At 47.0% G+C, this 13,954-nt stretch overlaps 1 protein-coding gene across 2 annotated transcripts in view; it reads left to right on the top strand.

The window, feature by feature from the left end:
• The window catches only part of TMEM131L (transmembrane 131 like), a 170,188-nt gene extending 159,599 nt beyond the window's left edge, over nt 1-10,589 (top strand). The window contains exons 32-35 of one of the 2 annotated variants that reach the window (XM_019441230.2): nt 5,678-5,798; nt 6,815-6,903; nt 8,835-8,974; nt 10,178-10,589. In XM_019441230.2, the coding sequence (XP_019296775.1) occupies nt 5,678-5,798; nt 6,815-6,903; nt 8,835-8,974; nt 10,178-10,453 (626 nt within the window). In that variant the 3' untranslated portion in view covers nt 10,454-10,589. Of the gene's footprint in view, nt 1-5,677; nt 5,799-6,811; nt 6,904-8,834; nt 8,975-10,177 lie in introns of both variants that reach the window. The other variant, XM_019441228.2, reaches the window with a different exon arrangement.
• Nucleotides 10,590-13,954: the final 3,365 nt, after the last annotated feature.

Below are 13,954 nucleotides of genomic sequence, written 5' to 3'. Positions count from 1 at the left end.
GAAGAGTAGTCTGTGCTTGCTATCAGATTCCTTTCCTCCTCTTCTCTGAAACTGGCTGTGCTCCACCACTCCCCCAAGACACTGTCTGCAGGGGCCCTAGCGGTTTCCATGCTGTGAAGTCCCACACTTCTCAGTCTTCCCATCTCCATGGTGACCTATTGCAGACTTTAGACGTTCTGCTCTGGCCCTTAAGTTTTAGGGTTTCCGATTCAGTACCCCCGGCCTGTCATGCCACCTTGTGCTGTCTCTGTGCACAGTCCTGTGGTGGTCTCATCCATCTGCAAACCTAAGTGCTCCCTCCACCCTGATGACTCCCACATTTGCACCTTTAGCCTGGGCCTCTCTCCTGAATGCCACTGTCTTATAGCCAACTGCCGTTTGACATCTGTACTTGGGGATGCAGCGGGTATCCCAGTGCTTGGCCTCCCTCACTCCTGCTCACCTTACAGCCTTCCCATTTGGTCTTTCTTGTTGCTCAGGCCAGAAATCTTGACTTGTTTTTCTTGTCGCCCACCCATGATCTGTTGTCTTCTGTTCGTCTTCTGCCTTCCAACCAGGATCTGACTGCTTCTCCTCACCTCCGCCATAATCACCCTGGTCCAGGCCATCATTGTTTCTCTCTTGGGCTGTCACGATAACTTCCTGACAGATCTCCCTGCATCTGCTCTCACCTTGCCATCTAATTTCTTTTTAATTTTCTCTTTTTAAATTGAGGTTTAATTGACTTATACAGTGTAAAATGTAATGATTTGATATGTGTGTATATTGCAAAATGATCACAGTAAGTCTGGTTAACAACCATCAGTGCCTTACCATCTGTTTTTAACACGGCAGCCTTAGTGACCATGTTAACATAAGTCATAGCCTTTCTCTGTCCAGAACTGGGGAGGATCTGAGAAGGTTACCCAACTTACAAGTTAACCAATTAGTGTACCACATTTTTATAGATACTGGCAGAAGACAGGAGACTTCTGGGTCAGGCACAGAGGACGTTTAGCACAATGAATGGCATGTACATGGATGTATTTATGGCAGGTCCTGGCCTGCAGTCCCATGGGTGATGCAGGTGGGCCCGGGTGGCCACCTGCATGGGCTCTGGGTGCAGGACAGGAACCCTGAGCTTAGGGAACCCAAGTGTTTTATAATAGTCAGGAAACACTGTATTTATTTTGTTGAATGTTAAAGAAGCTTGCCCCTTGGGGCGCCTGGGTGGCTCAGTCGGTTGAGCAACCGACTTCGGCTCAGGTCATGATCTTACGGTTTGTGAGTTCGAGCCCTGCATCGGGCTCTATGCTGACAGCTCAGAGCCTGGAGCCTGTTTCAGATTCTGTGTCTCCCTCTCTCTCTGCCCCTCCCCCACTCGTGCTCTGTCTCTGTCTGTCTCAGAAATAAATAAAAACATTAAAAAAAAAAAAAAAAAAAAAAAAGAAGCTTGCCCCTTGCTCCGAAGAGAGAGAGACCTTATCTCTCTCCTGAGGCTTTGCTTAGTAAACATCCTTGGAAAGGTAGGTCAGAACATAGGCAGCTAGCTTCCTGCTTGCAGGAAGTACAGAAAAGACACCCATAGAAAATTGTCTCACAACAATATACACACCCCTTGTTGCTGCGTAGCCTTGGCTTCTGGTCCGTTTTCTCATGCATACATCACTCCTTAAGTGGTTCTCGATTACTCTGACAGAAGGTGGGGCCACATCTTTTAATTTGACTATGATGATATAGCCTGCAACTTGACCTACAGGAAAATGTCTGGGTGAGTCTGTCCCCCACACCCTGGCCAGTGAGTTAGCGCTGACCTGAACGCCTTCCAGAGCCAAGCTGGTGTTGTGGTGTCTTTGATCATTTCAGCTAATGTTAGGAAACAAATCTCATACCATCCTGCTGATTGGATGGCTCCCTCGTAGTGATTACTGCCTACAGGATGTGCATAAACAGCAAGTTATCCTTCAGGGACATCTCCCTGAATAACCAAGAGCATCCTCATCTCTGAGAGATCTCCACAGTCATAGGAAAGCTACGTGATCTACTGGTGACTGGCACGAGAAGTACCGTTCTGGGGGTACACACATTGCCCTGGGAAGAAGGTGTCATTTACAGTTGCTACCCCTGCCCCGCCCCCGCTTCCCCCCCTTGTCCCCCTGCCCTGGCAATAGGACCTGATCATTCAGGGAATACAGGTTGGCAGTGTCTCAAGTGTGGCCTGACTGGCCAGTAAACCTTTGGGTTCCCAATTCAGTTTTGAATAATTGAGTCTAGTCTTTCTTTGTGGAGGTTCTGCCTACGTGCAGATAGCCCAGGCTGTCCCATTGATGGATGCCACCAGCTGATGGCATCTGTCCATCCATCCATACCACAAATGACTGAGCGCTGATAATGGCAGTGAAGGCAGGAGACAGCCGGAGATGCTCAAGTGCTTTGCACGGAGGGGGCAGGAGCCAGTCCATCCCCTGGAAACGTCAAGGGAGAAGATGACCAGTTGAGGTCAGAACTGTGTGATGTAATTTGGCGGACTCGGCAGTCACATTTAAGGCCCTAACAACAGTTTGGAAGAGCCGTACCAGGACATTTTCCTCCCTGAGAAAGACTCCAAGGGCAATTCTGAAAAAGAGGGATCATGAATGTCCTCCTGTTCTCTGCACCTCCTGAGACCTAAGGCACTCCCTCCCCGGGTGCTGAGGTTTTCCTCCTCCATCACCATAGAATCCTTGTCTCTCATCACAAGAGCTGTAACTGTAACAGTGACTTTTTTTTTTTTTTTTTTTTACAACAAAACCGTACTTGTACCACCTTTTGTCCATAAGGGTCAAGGCATTATTTTAAATGTTTATTTATTGCGAGAGAGAGCGGGAGAGAGGGGAAGAGGGAGAGAGACAGAATCCCAAGAAAGCTGCTCATTATCAGCACAGAGCCCAATGTGGGGCTTGAACCCATGAGCTATGGGATCATGACCCGAGCCAAAGGTGGATGCTTAACTGACTGAGCCATGCAGGTGCCCTGGGTCAAGGCATTTTTTATGAAACTTACAGGGATCCATATGTTCCCCCACTTGGGCCTGTATGGGCCGTGTAGGGGACTCTGAGCAGTGTACCCATCCACGTGATTAGTATCCTTATGGTCCAGGATCCCCTCAGTCTAACAAGAGAATCCAGGTGACTGGACCAGAAATAAGTGTGAAGCCACTCAGCCCCCTATTGGCTGGACTGACACCAGAGTGTCTACCCCCCAGCTCAGCCTAGGGTTGCTATTAGGGCAAAAAACGAGTGTCACATGTCTAGAAGTGGTCGGGGCAGAATTGTGGATGTTCAGAACAGATCTCTGTATCCCACTTGCCCCACACCCCTTTAGTCCTGTTTCATACCCAGGAAGCAGCCAAGGGCCAGTGATCCCTTTCTGGGCACAGGTCCAGTCAGTACTAAACTGCCTTACATAAGTATGTAGACCAGGGGAGGTGAGGAATTAGGGTCAGAAACCTGTTTGGGTTGAACTGGAGGAGGCTGTTCCAAGCCCAGCCATCCCAGGTGTCTGTCGGTAGGGAGTATAGAAGGACCACCAAATGCCTTTGACTCTCGACCCACTGCTGAGTGGCTTTGGTCGGGATAGCTGTCCTGATCAGGTTACTTTCAGGGGCTGCAGTGATGTGGCTGTGCCGGCTGGTTGATGAACAGCAGCACTGTAACCAGAAACGTGTCAGCAGTGGGGAGGCAGCAGTAATGGCCTGGAGACGGGGCTCAGGGTCCAGCGTGGTCCATGTGCCAGGAGTGGGTGACAGCAATGCTCAGTATGATGTGGCCCACCCCAGCTCGAGGCAGCTGTGATGAGTCTGGCTGGCAGTGGTAGTCCTGCATCCTAAACAAGTGGTTTCTTCCCTCTGTGCATTTGTGATGCTGGAAGTGCTCCCACATCCGATATGACAGGCAGCAGTCCTGGTCGTCTGGGTGTGCAGCTTGATTCCAGGCTGCCTTCCTCAGGATACCCTACCCGAGTGGCTCAGATGATTTAATTGGAAGCCAACATTTGTTTCCCCATTTCACATCCCTAAAGCAAAGTGTCTTTTAATCTGCCAGTTAGTAGCTTTCCAAGTGACAGACCAGTAGCTAGGCTATTAGCAATAGCTTGTGTCAGTAAAAGCACAACTCAGTTCATCAAGAGAAGAGCTGGCTTTGAGAGTTCCACCCTGGGTCTGTGCCTGACCAGAGGGGCCATATTCATTTTCAGTGCTGCAGAGTGGATGCTGGGGCGGACAGCTGCTAGAGCCCAGTGAGCACTATCCGGTTTCAGCTTAGTCTGACCATCAGTGAGCCACACCCAGGCATTTAGGGGAACCTCAGTGAGTTGTAGGCCCCACTGAGCCAGCAGCGTTGCTTCAGGTAGTAGAGTGGGAGGTACAATTTCCCTAGAGGGACAGCCTCCATTTCCTCCACATAAAGCTGAGGGAGGGCTGAGGCCAAGCCAGCTACATGAACATCACCATGTTTGCATCAATTCCCCTGGGTCCTACATGGATATCTGTGTGCATACTGGGTTATGTTACAGGAAGGAACCCTGAGCTTAGGGAACCCATATGTTTTATAATGGGCAGTAAGCATACCTGCCTTTTGCTCCAGAGGGAGGCTGTATATAGGTTGCACGGCTTTTGGTTACCAAACATCCTTGAGAAGATAGTCCAGAATAAAGGCATTCAGGGCCTCCACCTGCAAGATGTACAGAAATGTGAGAAACTGGTAGAGACTTGTCTCCTGGTAGTCACTAAGCTCAGAACCTTCTAACAGCTCCCCATACCATCCAAAGTAAATGCCCCCATCCTTAAATTGGGGAGCCCACAAACTCTGCACTCTCTGGCTCTCAGTCATCTCTGTGACCTCATCCCCCACTACTCTCCTTGCTGGCCACACCGGTATCCTTGCTGTTCTGAACTCACCAGGAGCCTTTACAGAAAGTGCTATTCCCCCTGCCTGGAGCCTCCCCCATCCCCCCTGGTTTCTTACCTTATTCACATCTTCCACCCATCAGATATTCCCTTAGTGAGGCCTTCCATTACCCTGTTTAAAATTGCTGTTGGGGCCCCTTGGGTGGCTCAGTCGGTTAAGCATTTGACTCTTGATTTTGGCTCAGGTCATGATCTCATGGTTTGTGGGGTTGAACCCTGCTTTAGGCTCTGTGTTGATAGCACAGAGCCTGCTTGAGATTCTCTCTCTCTGTCCTTCCCCACTTGTGCTCTCTCTCAAAATCAAGTAAACATTTAAAAATAAATAAAATTGCTGTTTATCTGCATAGCACTTAGACCACCTGCCATATTCTCCTTCTTCCTTTTTCGTTTGTCTCTGTCCACTTGAATGTAAACTTGTCCACTGCTGTGTCCTTGACATCGAAAATGGGGCCTTACAGAGAGCAGGCCCTCAAATACTTGTTGAATTATTACAGTGATCTTGTAATCTAGGTCAGGAGACAGTCCTATACCGTCTGAAGTGAAGGTTAAAGCACATGCCATCTTTCTACTTCATATCTTGAAAGTATATCCTGAAAGGGGTTGGGGAAGATAGAAGTGATCGGCATGTGTGGGTGATATTCAGGGAGTGTTTTCTTGAAGGAGAGAAGGGAAGTTGAGCTGGTCCTGCAAGGAGGGTGGGATGAAGGCCAAGGGGGAAGAAGGTAGACTGAGAGGCCTTGTTCTCTTCCTTAGGTCTTTACCCACCTGGAGACCTATGGCCCACGCAGCCCATGTGTGTGACAAGCAGCTACAACTGTGCCGTGGAGAACAGCATGCCTGGCGTGATGCAGGGCCCCGCCCCCGTGCATAATAGGTACAGCTCTCTCCTCTGGTCCTTGCCTTGCTTAGCCTAAGGGCTTGCCTTTAGGCAGGCCTTACACAACTGGGGGCCAGGCTTCTTCCCCAGTGCACCTTAGCTGGGTGTTTCCTGCCTTTTGGAGTCGCATTGTGATGTCTCAGAAAATAACAAAGCACGGATTGAGAGAAACATGAAAGGAAATAAAAATAACAAAGCTGTTGGTCACATAATTACCTTCCTTTTTAAGTTGGAAAGACGGATCTATTAAGAGAGGCAAGTCTGAAAAAACAATCACTCAGAATTTCTACCACCTAGCAGAGAAAAGACTTCCATTTTTCCATGGTGTTCATCATGAACATGTTTAAAGTGTTAAGAAAGCTCAAATAATTTGAGAATTGAAAAGTAGTTACATTATAGCAGTTTTTTAATTTTGCTGTTGGATATTAATGGCATTCAATTATGAAAACTTGAGAAAATGTTGCTATCTGTGTTTAATCACAGAATCTGTTTGAAGTTTTCTTTTTTGGTTCAGCTTGTTACAGTGGTATTTACTTCCTTCTATCTATAATGAGAATCCAGTTTGTAACAGTGATTGAAGTATCTATCATGATCATAGTCTCTATGGTTGTGATTTACGTAAGGTGAGTGCTGGCCTTGCTTTGAGCAAAGGTGGATATTTTATAACACAACCGTCAGGTGTTTGCTGAGACCCTCAGGGTAGCACGGTCACTCTTCCAGAGTGCTCATAAAGCCATGGCCTTGGATCCTGCCTCTGGTTAGACTTCACAAACCTGGTTATAAAGGAAGTGTGCTCCTAGTTCCGACCGTCCAACCTGCAAGGCTGTGTCATTGATGATGAGCATTCAGTTAGTAAGTCTTTGATCCTGTGACTTGAGAAAGTACAACTTTTATCTTGCAAAATTGAGGAATTAGCAGTGATTAGGATGCTGGGCAATAAAATCGGTTTCCTTTCTTTACTTGATCTTTTGACATCCTATTTCTGAGACTACACCTCTTGTTTTTTGTAGCAGTTTCATTGATTGGAGTGCGACTTGTGAAGGCCAGTTCCCCAGTGTGTACTGTCCGTTGGAACTGAATGATTATAATGCCTTTCCGGAAGGTAAAAGCTATTCGAACAATCCCAGTGCCATTCTTTTACTCTCAGAAAGTCAAAGCAGAAAGTCTGTCTAAGGTTGAAGTCTAAGGTCTAAGTCTGTCTAAGGCACTAATTGCAGAAGAGTACCTTTTTGAAAACAACTGATATAGTTGGTGTAGAACGTTCTTTAGTTTCAGGTGTACAACATCATGATTCCATATTTGTAAATATTGGGAAGTGATCGCCACAGTAAGTCTGGTTACCATCTGTCACTGTACATTGTTACAAAGGTTTTCTCTTGTGATGAAAACCTTCAGGGTCTCTCCTGGCGACTTGCAAATACACAGTACAGTGTTGTCTGCTGTCCTCACCATGCCAGCACGTTGTCTCTCCAGGGCTGGTTCATCTTCTAACTGGGAGTTTGTGCCTCTTAAGCACCTTCACCCATTTCACATACACCCCACTCCCCACCAGCCCCGACCCCTGCCTCTGACAACCACCAGTCTGTTCTCTGCGTCCGTGAGCTTGGTTTTTTTATTGTTGTTATTTGTTTGTTTGTTAAGAATGTGCCCTTAACAGTGAGCAGCCGTGGAGAACGACCTTACAGGAAGCTGCTGAGTGGCTTCATGTGGGTTCAGTTGTGCATGCCTCCCATGTATAGTTTTATATGGCCTCGAAAAGCCCTTTCAACCTGGATGTCTGGGGGCTTCTACAGATAACTCTAAACTAGTTAGCCCTTCCCATTTGGTAGAACTGGGTCATTTGGATCTATGTGGACCTAAGATTGTAGATGATCCATTGGGAGGCTGAGGCTTTAGATGTTTGCTGAACTTTTGAGGCAGGCAAGCCCCTTGTGAAATGTGAGCATTTATGGGCTTGTTCCTCAGCAAGTCCTGACTCTTCTGCCCCTGGGTGGTGCTGCAGAAGGAAGGAACAGAGCTAGGAGGGGAAATTCTGGGAAATTACAGATGCTTGGGCTCAAGCATCGGTAATAGTAAACAATAAGAGCTATGCAAAAAGATAAACTGCAGAGTGTTCTGATTCTACGTTACAGCCTGATCATGATTTCTCATGCCTTTTCAGGGAAGGTGTTAAGCAGTATATTAGATGTACTTCCCCCATTGTAATGTATGCGTTGCTCCATGCTAACCACTGGGGGGTGCTGTGGTAACTTTCTTCCTGTGCTGGTGGGGCTTGTGTTCATGACAGCAGCACCCTGTGAGCCGGTCGGTCGTGCTTTCTTCTGTTTCAGTTACCTGCGGCCAGCCACCATCCAGAAGCAGATGATCCTCCCCCTGACCCCTGACGTATTGTCAGAAGGTCGACACTAGCCTAACACTATGTCACAATGTCTGTCCTTTACCTCACCTCATCTCCCTACATGGGCATTTTATGATCTCCTATCATCACAAGAAGGGTGACTATGGTACCGTAAGATCTTTTGAGAGGGAAGGAGAAAAAGAAAGCACATTCACATAACTTTTGTTATAATTTTTCTATTTTATTAGTTATTGTCATTAATTTCTTACTGTACCTAGTTAGTACATTAAACTTTACCATAACTGTTTATGTATAGAAAAAAACACATACAGGTTTCGGAAGCATGAGGTTAGCATGACAGGTAATAAAGGAAAATGTTGAGGACTAGTAAGACTCTCGACATGATTCCAGTCTGCGGTAGTGTTTATTAGAAAGATTCCCATCACATTGTCAAATACAGAACATCAAGTCCAGAGGAAGACCTTCCTCACTGAGGGCTTCCCAGGTAGTGTATCTGATAAATAGTTTTAACCCTGAGAATGACAGTGGCCCTCCTGGTCCACATGGGGTGAGTATTTATACCTGTCTTTGACTTGTCAATATAGTAAGGCCTTGAAAGTTTTTGGCCCAAGAGTAAGAATGCAGATCTTGCCATAAAAATGTTTACCTGTGTTGTTGTCTCCCATTCTTTGTAGAAAACATGAATTACCCCAATGGCTTCCCTTGTCCTGCCGAAATTCAGACAGATGTTATGGATCACAACTCTCAGTCTACCTGGAGTCCCCCGCCCAATATGCCGACTGCCTGGGGACATGCCAGTCTCCTCAATTCTCCGGTTAGTGCTGTGACCCTGGGGCATTTGCATGTTCCTTCTGGTGTTGCTTTAATCCTTGTCTCCCTTAATTTCAGAGTTAGGTTCAGATCAGCCAAAGCCTGGCTTGGTTCCTGTAGATCACAGAAGTCAGGGTGATGGTCTGTAGATAAAATTGAATTGGGGCCAGGAAGCCCTCCGTGACTGGGTCCTGAGGGCTTCCTGCCTGTCAGCACCCTTCTGAGCCTAAAAGTCCCACACCTTCTTCCTTTCACATCCATTCAAGACACTAATTTTTCTTTTTTAACATTTATTTATTTTTTAGAGTGAGACAGAGCACAAGTGGGAGAGGGACAGAGAGAGGGGGAGTATACAGAATCTGAAGCAGGCTTCAGGCTCTGAGCTGTCAGCACAGAGCCCGACGTGAGGCTTGAACTCACGGACCCCTAGATCATGACCTGAGCCAAGTCAGACGTTTAACTGACTGAGCCACCCAGATGCCCCTCAAGACAGTTCTTATAGATTGAGGGCATTTGACCTGTGTGGGTCCTTCCTTGGGTTGAAAATAAGTTTATTCCAGTTAGATGAGGATTTCACATCACTCCATTTGAGAAAAATGGAGTCGAAGCAACCCAGATGGTTGAGAATATTAATAACTTACAAGTATCTTGGATTGCTACCACTGTGGTGTCCACTGGTAAGCATTCGACCTTGATGTTGCCTTTCTAAGGCTTGTGTTTTTAAATTTTTGTAATGTTTATTTATTTTTGAGAGAGAGAGAGAGAGAGAGAGAGAGAGAGAGAGTGCAAGTGGGGGAGGGGCAGAGAGAGAGGCAGACACAGAATCCAAAGCAGGCTCCAGGCTCCGAGCTGTCAGCACAGAGCCCGACACAGGGCTTGAACCCATGGACCACGAGATCATGACCTGAGCCAAAGTCAGACACTTAACTGACTGAGCCACCCAGGTGCCCCAAACCTTCTATTTTTAAAAAAAAACATTTCTTGGGGCACCGGGTGGCCTAGATGCCTAGCCTCGGTTAAGCGTCTGACCTCAGCTCAGGTCATGATCTCGCAGTTCATGAGTTCGAGCCCTGCATTGACTCTCTGCCATCAGCACAGAGCTCGCTTGGCATCCTGTCTCCCCCTCTCTCTGCTCCTCTGTCTCTCTCAAACATAAATATTTTTAAAAAATAAAAACATTTTTTTTCTCTCCTCATGTACACTTCAGCCCTACCTCACAAGCACCCGAAGCTTGTCTCCAATGTCTGGACTTTTTGGTTCCATCTGGGCCCCGCAGAGTGATGTATATGAAAGTTGCTGCCCCATCAGTCCCACCACGGAACATTCGACTCACATGGAAAACCAGGCTGTCATGTGCAAGGAGTACTACCCGGGGTTTAACCCGTTTCGTGCCTATATGAACCTGGACATATGGACTACCACGGCAGATAGGAGCGCAAGCTTCCCACTATCTAGAGACTCCAGCTACTGTGGGAATGTGTGAAAAGGATTTGATTTCTAAACAATGTGAATAAAGAGGCTTGTGTTTTGATTACTAGCGTAAACTGGTTGCTGAGATAGATTATGACATTGGTGGATATTTTGGCACTTTTATATGAAAATAAATTTTTTTAATGAAATCCAGGTGCTCTGTTTTTTTAAACCCATTGCAAATCCCTGCTAGAGACGTTAGCATCCATATGGCATAAGTTCATAATTTCAGAAGTGTGTCTGACATGCCCAGTGTTTGAAATTAGAATAAGAGAGACTTCCAAGAAGGTAAGAGGTGAGAAAGAAAGGGCTGCTATGTTTCTCCACAGCTTCGGAACCCCCCCTCCCCCACTCCCAGGGAACTTGGGAGATGACCTTTATCCGGTGGCCTTCCCAGAGATTCTCACGGGGCTGACCCGTGGCTCAGGCCATCTGGATTTTGTTTCAAGTTCCCCATTGACGATACTGTGCAGCCAGTGTGGAGAAGGGCTGGTTGGGAAGCCCCGCTGAGCAGCGTGCTCACTGGCCTGGACAGACCCTGCTTGGGGTGCGGGGTGGCTCTTCCCGGTCCTGGCGGTCATGGCCGCTGGGTGGAGCCGAGAGCCTAGCGCTGTTCTGCCCGTTCAGTGTAGCAGGAGCGTTCCCTCCCCTCCGTCATGCCAGTCTGGGGGCAACAAAAGCAGCAGGGACATTCCGGCCAGTGGTTTCCCTCTGAGTGAGCAGGCTTAGTGCAAATACAAAAACTTGGGAGTTAAGTGGCCGATGCGTGTTTGCCAGACCGGTTCGTATCTGCCTGTCAGTGATTTTAGAAATCCATAAGATGGTGGAATTATCTATGTATGTGTGTCAACCTGGAAAACATTCTTAACTTTGAATAAAAGTGTCTTATTTTTACATTGCGTTTTGTTTTTATTGGAAATTCAGTGGGAGAGAGTTTTGAGAGGTGTGCTGGCAATGTTTGTTTTCAGTTTCCCTTTGTTGCGGTCGTCGGGAGCCTGGGACAAGGAGGACCAGTGTACTGTAAACCAGGCACTGCCTTTCTGTAGGGGACGCCTCCAGGCATGCACAGCTGCTAGAAACTACTCAGGTTGCCAAGTTAGAATCCCGATTTGGGTAAAGCAGATCTCCCACCTGCAGTGTTGAATAATGTTAACATAATTTAGGGTCTAGGTATATACCCCAAAGAATTGAAAGCAGGGACTTAGGCAAATGTTTGCACACCCATATTCCTGGCAGCATCATTCACAACGGCTGAAAGGTGGAAACAACCTAAGTGTCCACTGACAGATGAACGGATAATCAAAGCAGGGTACAGACGTACCATGGGATATGTAGCCTCAAAAAGGAGGGCAATTCTGATGCTGCCACAGCATGGATGTACCATGAAAACTTTATGCTAAATGGACTAAGCCAGTCAAAGGACAATTACTGTACGATTCTACCTACATGAGGTACCCAGAGCAGTCAGATTCCCGGAGAAAGTGGACCGGGGCTGGGGGGAGTTGTCGTCTAAGGTGTGCGGCTTTTGTTTTTTTTTTTTAATTTTTTTTTAATCTTTATTTTTGAGACAGAGACAGAGCATGAGCGGGGGAGGGGCAGAGAGAGAGGGAGACACCGAATCTGAAGCAGGCTCCAGGCTCTGAGCTGTCAGCACAGAGCCCGACGCGGGGCTCGAACTCATGGACCGTGAGATCATGACCTGAGCCAAAGTCGGATGTTCAACCGACTGAGCCACCCAGGCGTCCCTAAGGTGTGCGGCTTTCGCTTGAGAAGATGAAACTTGGGGCGATGGATGGTGTGTTGCCGCACAGCAGTGTGAATGTACCCCATGCCGCTGGGCTGCTTGCTCCAAAATGAAAATGGTAAGTTTTGTGTTAAGTATTAACCACACAACAAAATAAGATGAAACAGTCCCAAAGCATTTTCAGAGTCAAATTCAAAACTTGCACTGGAGACAGTGAGACATTAGATGCACATTCTGTTCAGGATGATTGTCAATCTAATCTATTTTTCTACTTTCATTGATCCCCCAGTTTTACGTCAGGAAAACGCGAGAAACCAAAGTAAGTTTTTATTCTACTATACACAAGAGAAAAACGTCTTAACTTTGGAAGATCCTTTAGCCCCAAGACTAAAAGCAGTGGCTATCTGGCATGTGAGCAAACCGAGGTTGCCTGCTCTGGATTGTGACCCTAATGGAAGGGGTGTGGCTTCCTCTTCCTTGTTTCACCTGCTGGCATTGAGGCCTGGACTCCTGACTGTCGTAAGGGTCTGTGTTATGGCATCAGGCCTAATACAGCCGTCCCCTCTTGTCCGGTCCACTGTTGTCTCTAGCACCTGGTGTGGTATCCATTCTATAGTAGTGGGTATAAAGGAATGGGGAGGGGGTGGTTCACAGTGATCTGGCAGTTGAAGTGAGTCTTAATTATTAGAGAATATTCCAATTATTCTGTGGTTGAGAGAGAAGCAAAGGGCCACCAGCAAAGCAGCAAAGGTAGGAGAAAATGTTACCGCGATTCTTTACAGACTGAGTGAACTCTTAAATGTCAATCTCTGCTTAGAGCTCTTTGCGACTACTGTTGCCACACGATTACGGTAACACCAGGGAAAACTTGACAATCACTCGAGTAATCAAGGAGGTAGAAAAGACTGACCCTTCCCTTTGGGACCTTCGATTTGAATGGAACACTTATTAAAGAGCGTGCCCTTTGGGGCCAGACTTCCTGGGGTCTAACTCCAGCTGTACCACATTCCTACCTTTTCCATGTCTCCGCTCCCTCTTCTGGAAAATGGGGATGGCAATGGTACCATACCTCACAGAGTTGTGAGGATTGAATGCGTGAGTGTAAGCATTCCATTGGATGCTATGAGTATTTGGTTATCATTACTATCATCAATTTCAATGAAACAACAGGATATGCAGGAAATTGAGTTTCAGGGTTGGTGAGGGCAAATGAGGTGGGGCACTTTTACACAAATTCATTGGCAATATAAGGGACTTTAAAGACTTCTAGGAGTTGACTCCCATGGGAAAGAGTAAAAGATGTGCGCAAAAATCCGGTATTAGTTTTCTATTGCTGCCATTAAAAATTCCCACAAACTGGGCGCCTGGGTGGCTTGGTCGGTTAAACGTCCGACTTCAGCTCAGGTCACGATCTCATGGTCCGTGAGTTCAAGCCCCGCGTCGGGCTCTGGGCTGATGGCTCAGAGCCTGGAGCTTGCTTCCGATTCTGTGTCTCCCTCTCTCTCTGCCCTCCCCCCCCCCCCCCCGTTCATGCTGTGTCTCTCTCTGTCTCAAAAATAAATAAACGTTAAAAAAAAAAAATAAAAAAAAAATCCCACAAACTTAGCGGCTGAAAACAACACAAATTTATTATTTTACAGTCTTGTAGGGCAGAAATCCCACACAAGTCTCACTGGGCTAAAATCATTTTGGAGACACTATATTTATTCCCATGTGGAGGCTCGAGGGGGAGAACTTGCTTTCTTCCTTGACTTCTCTGGCTTCTTGAGG

The sequence above is a fragment of the Panthera pardus genome, unplaced genomic scaffold (assembly GCF_024362965.1).
Source record: "Panthera pardus isolate Hobbes unplaced genomic scaffold, ASM2436296v1 HiC_scaffold_13, whole genome shotgun sequence".
NCBI classification, from domain to species: Eukaryota; Metazoa; Chordata; class Mammalia; order Carnivora; family Felidae; genus Panthera; species Panthera pardus.
Note: the sequence above shows the minus strand (reverse complement) of the source record. Positions and strands in the feature narration are given on the sequence as shown.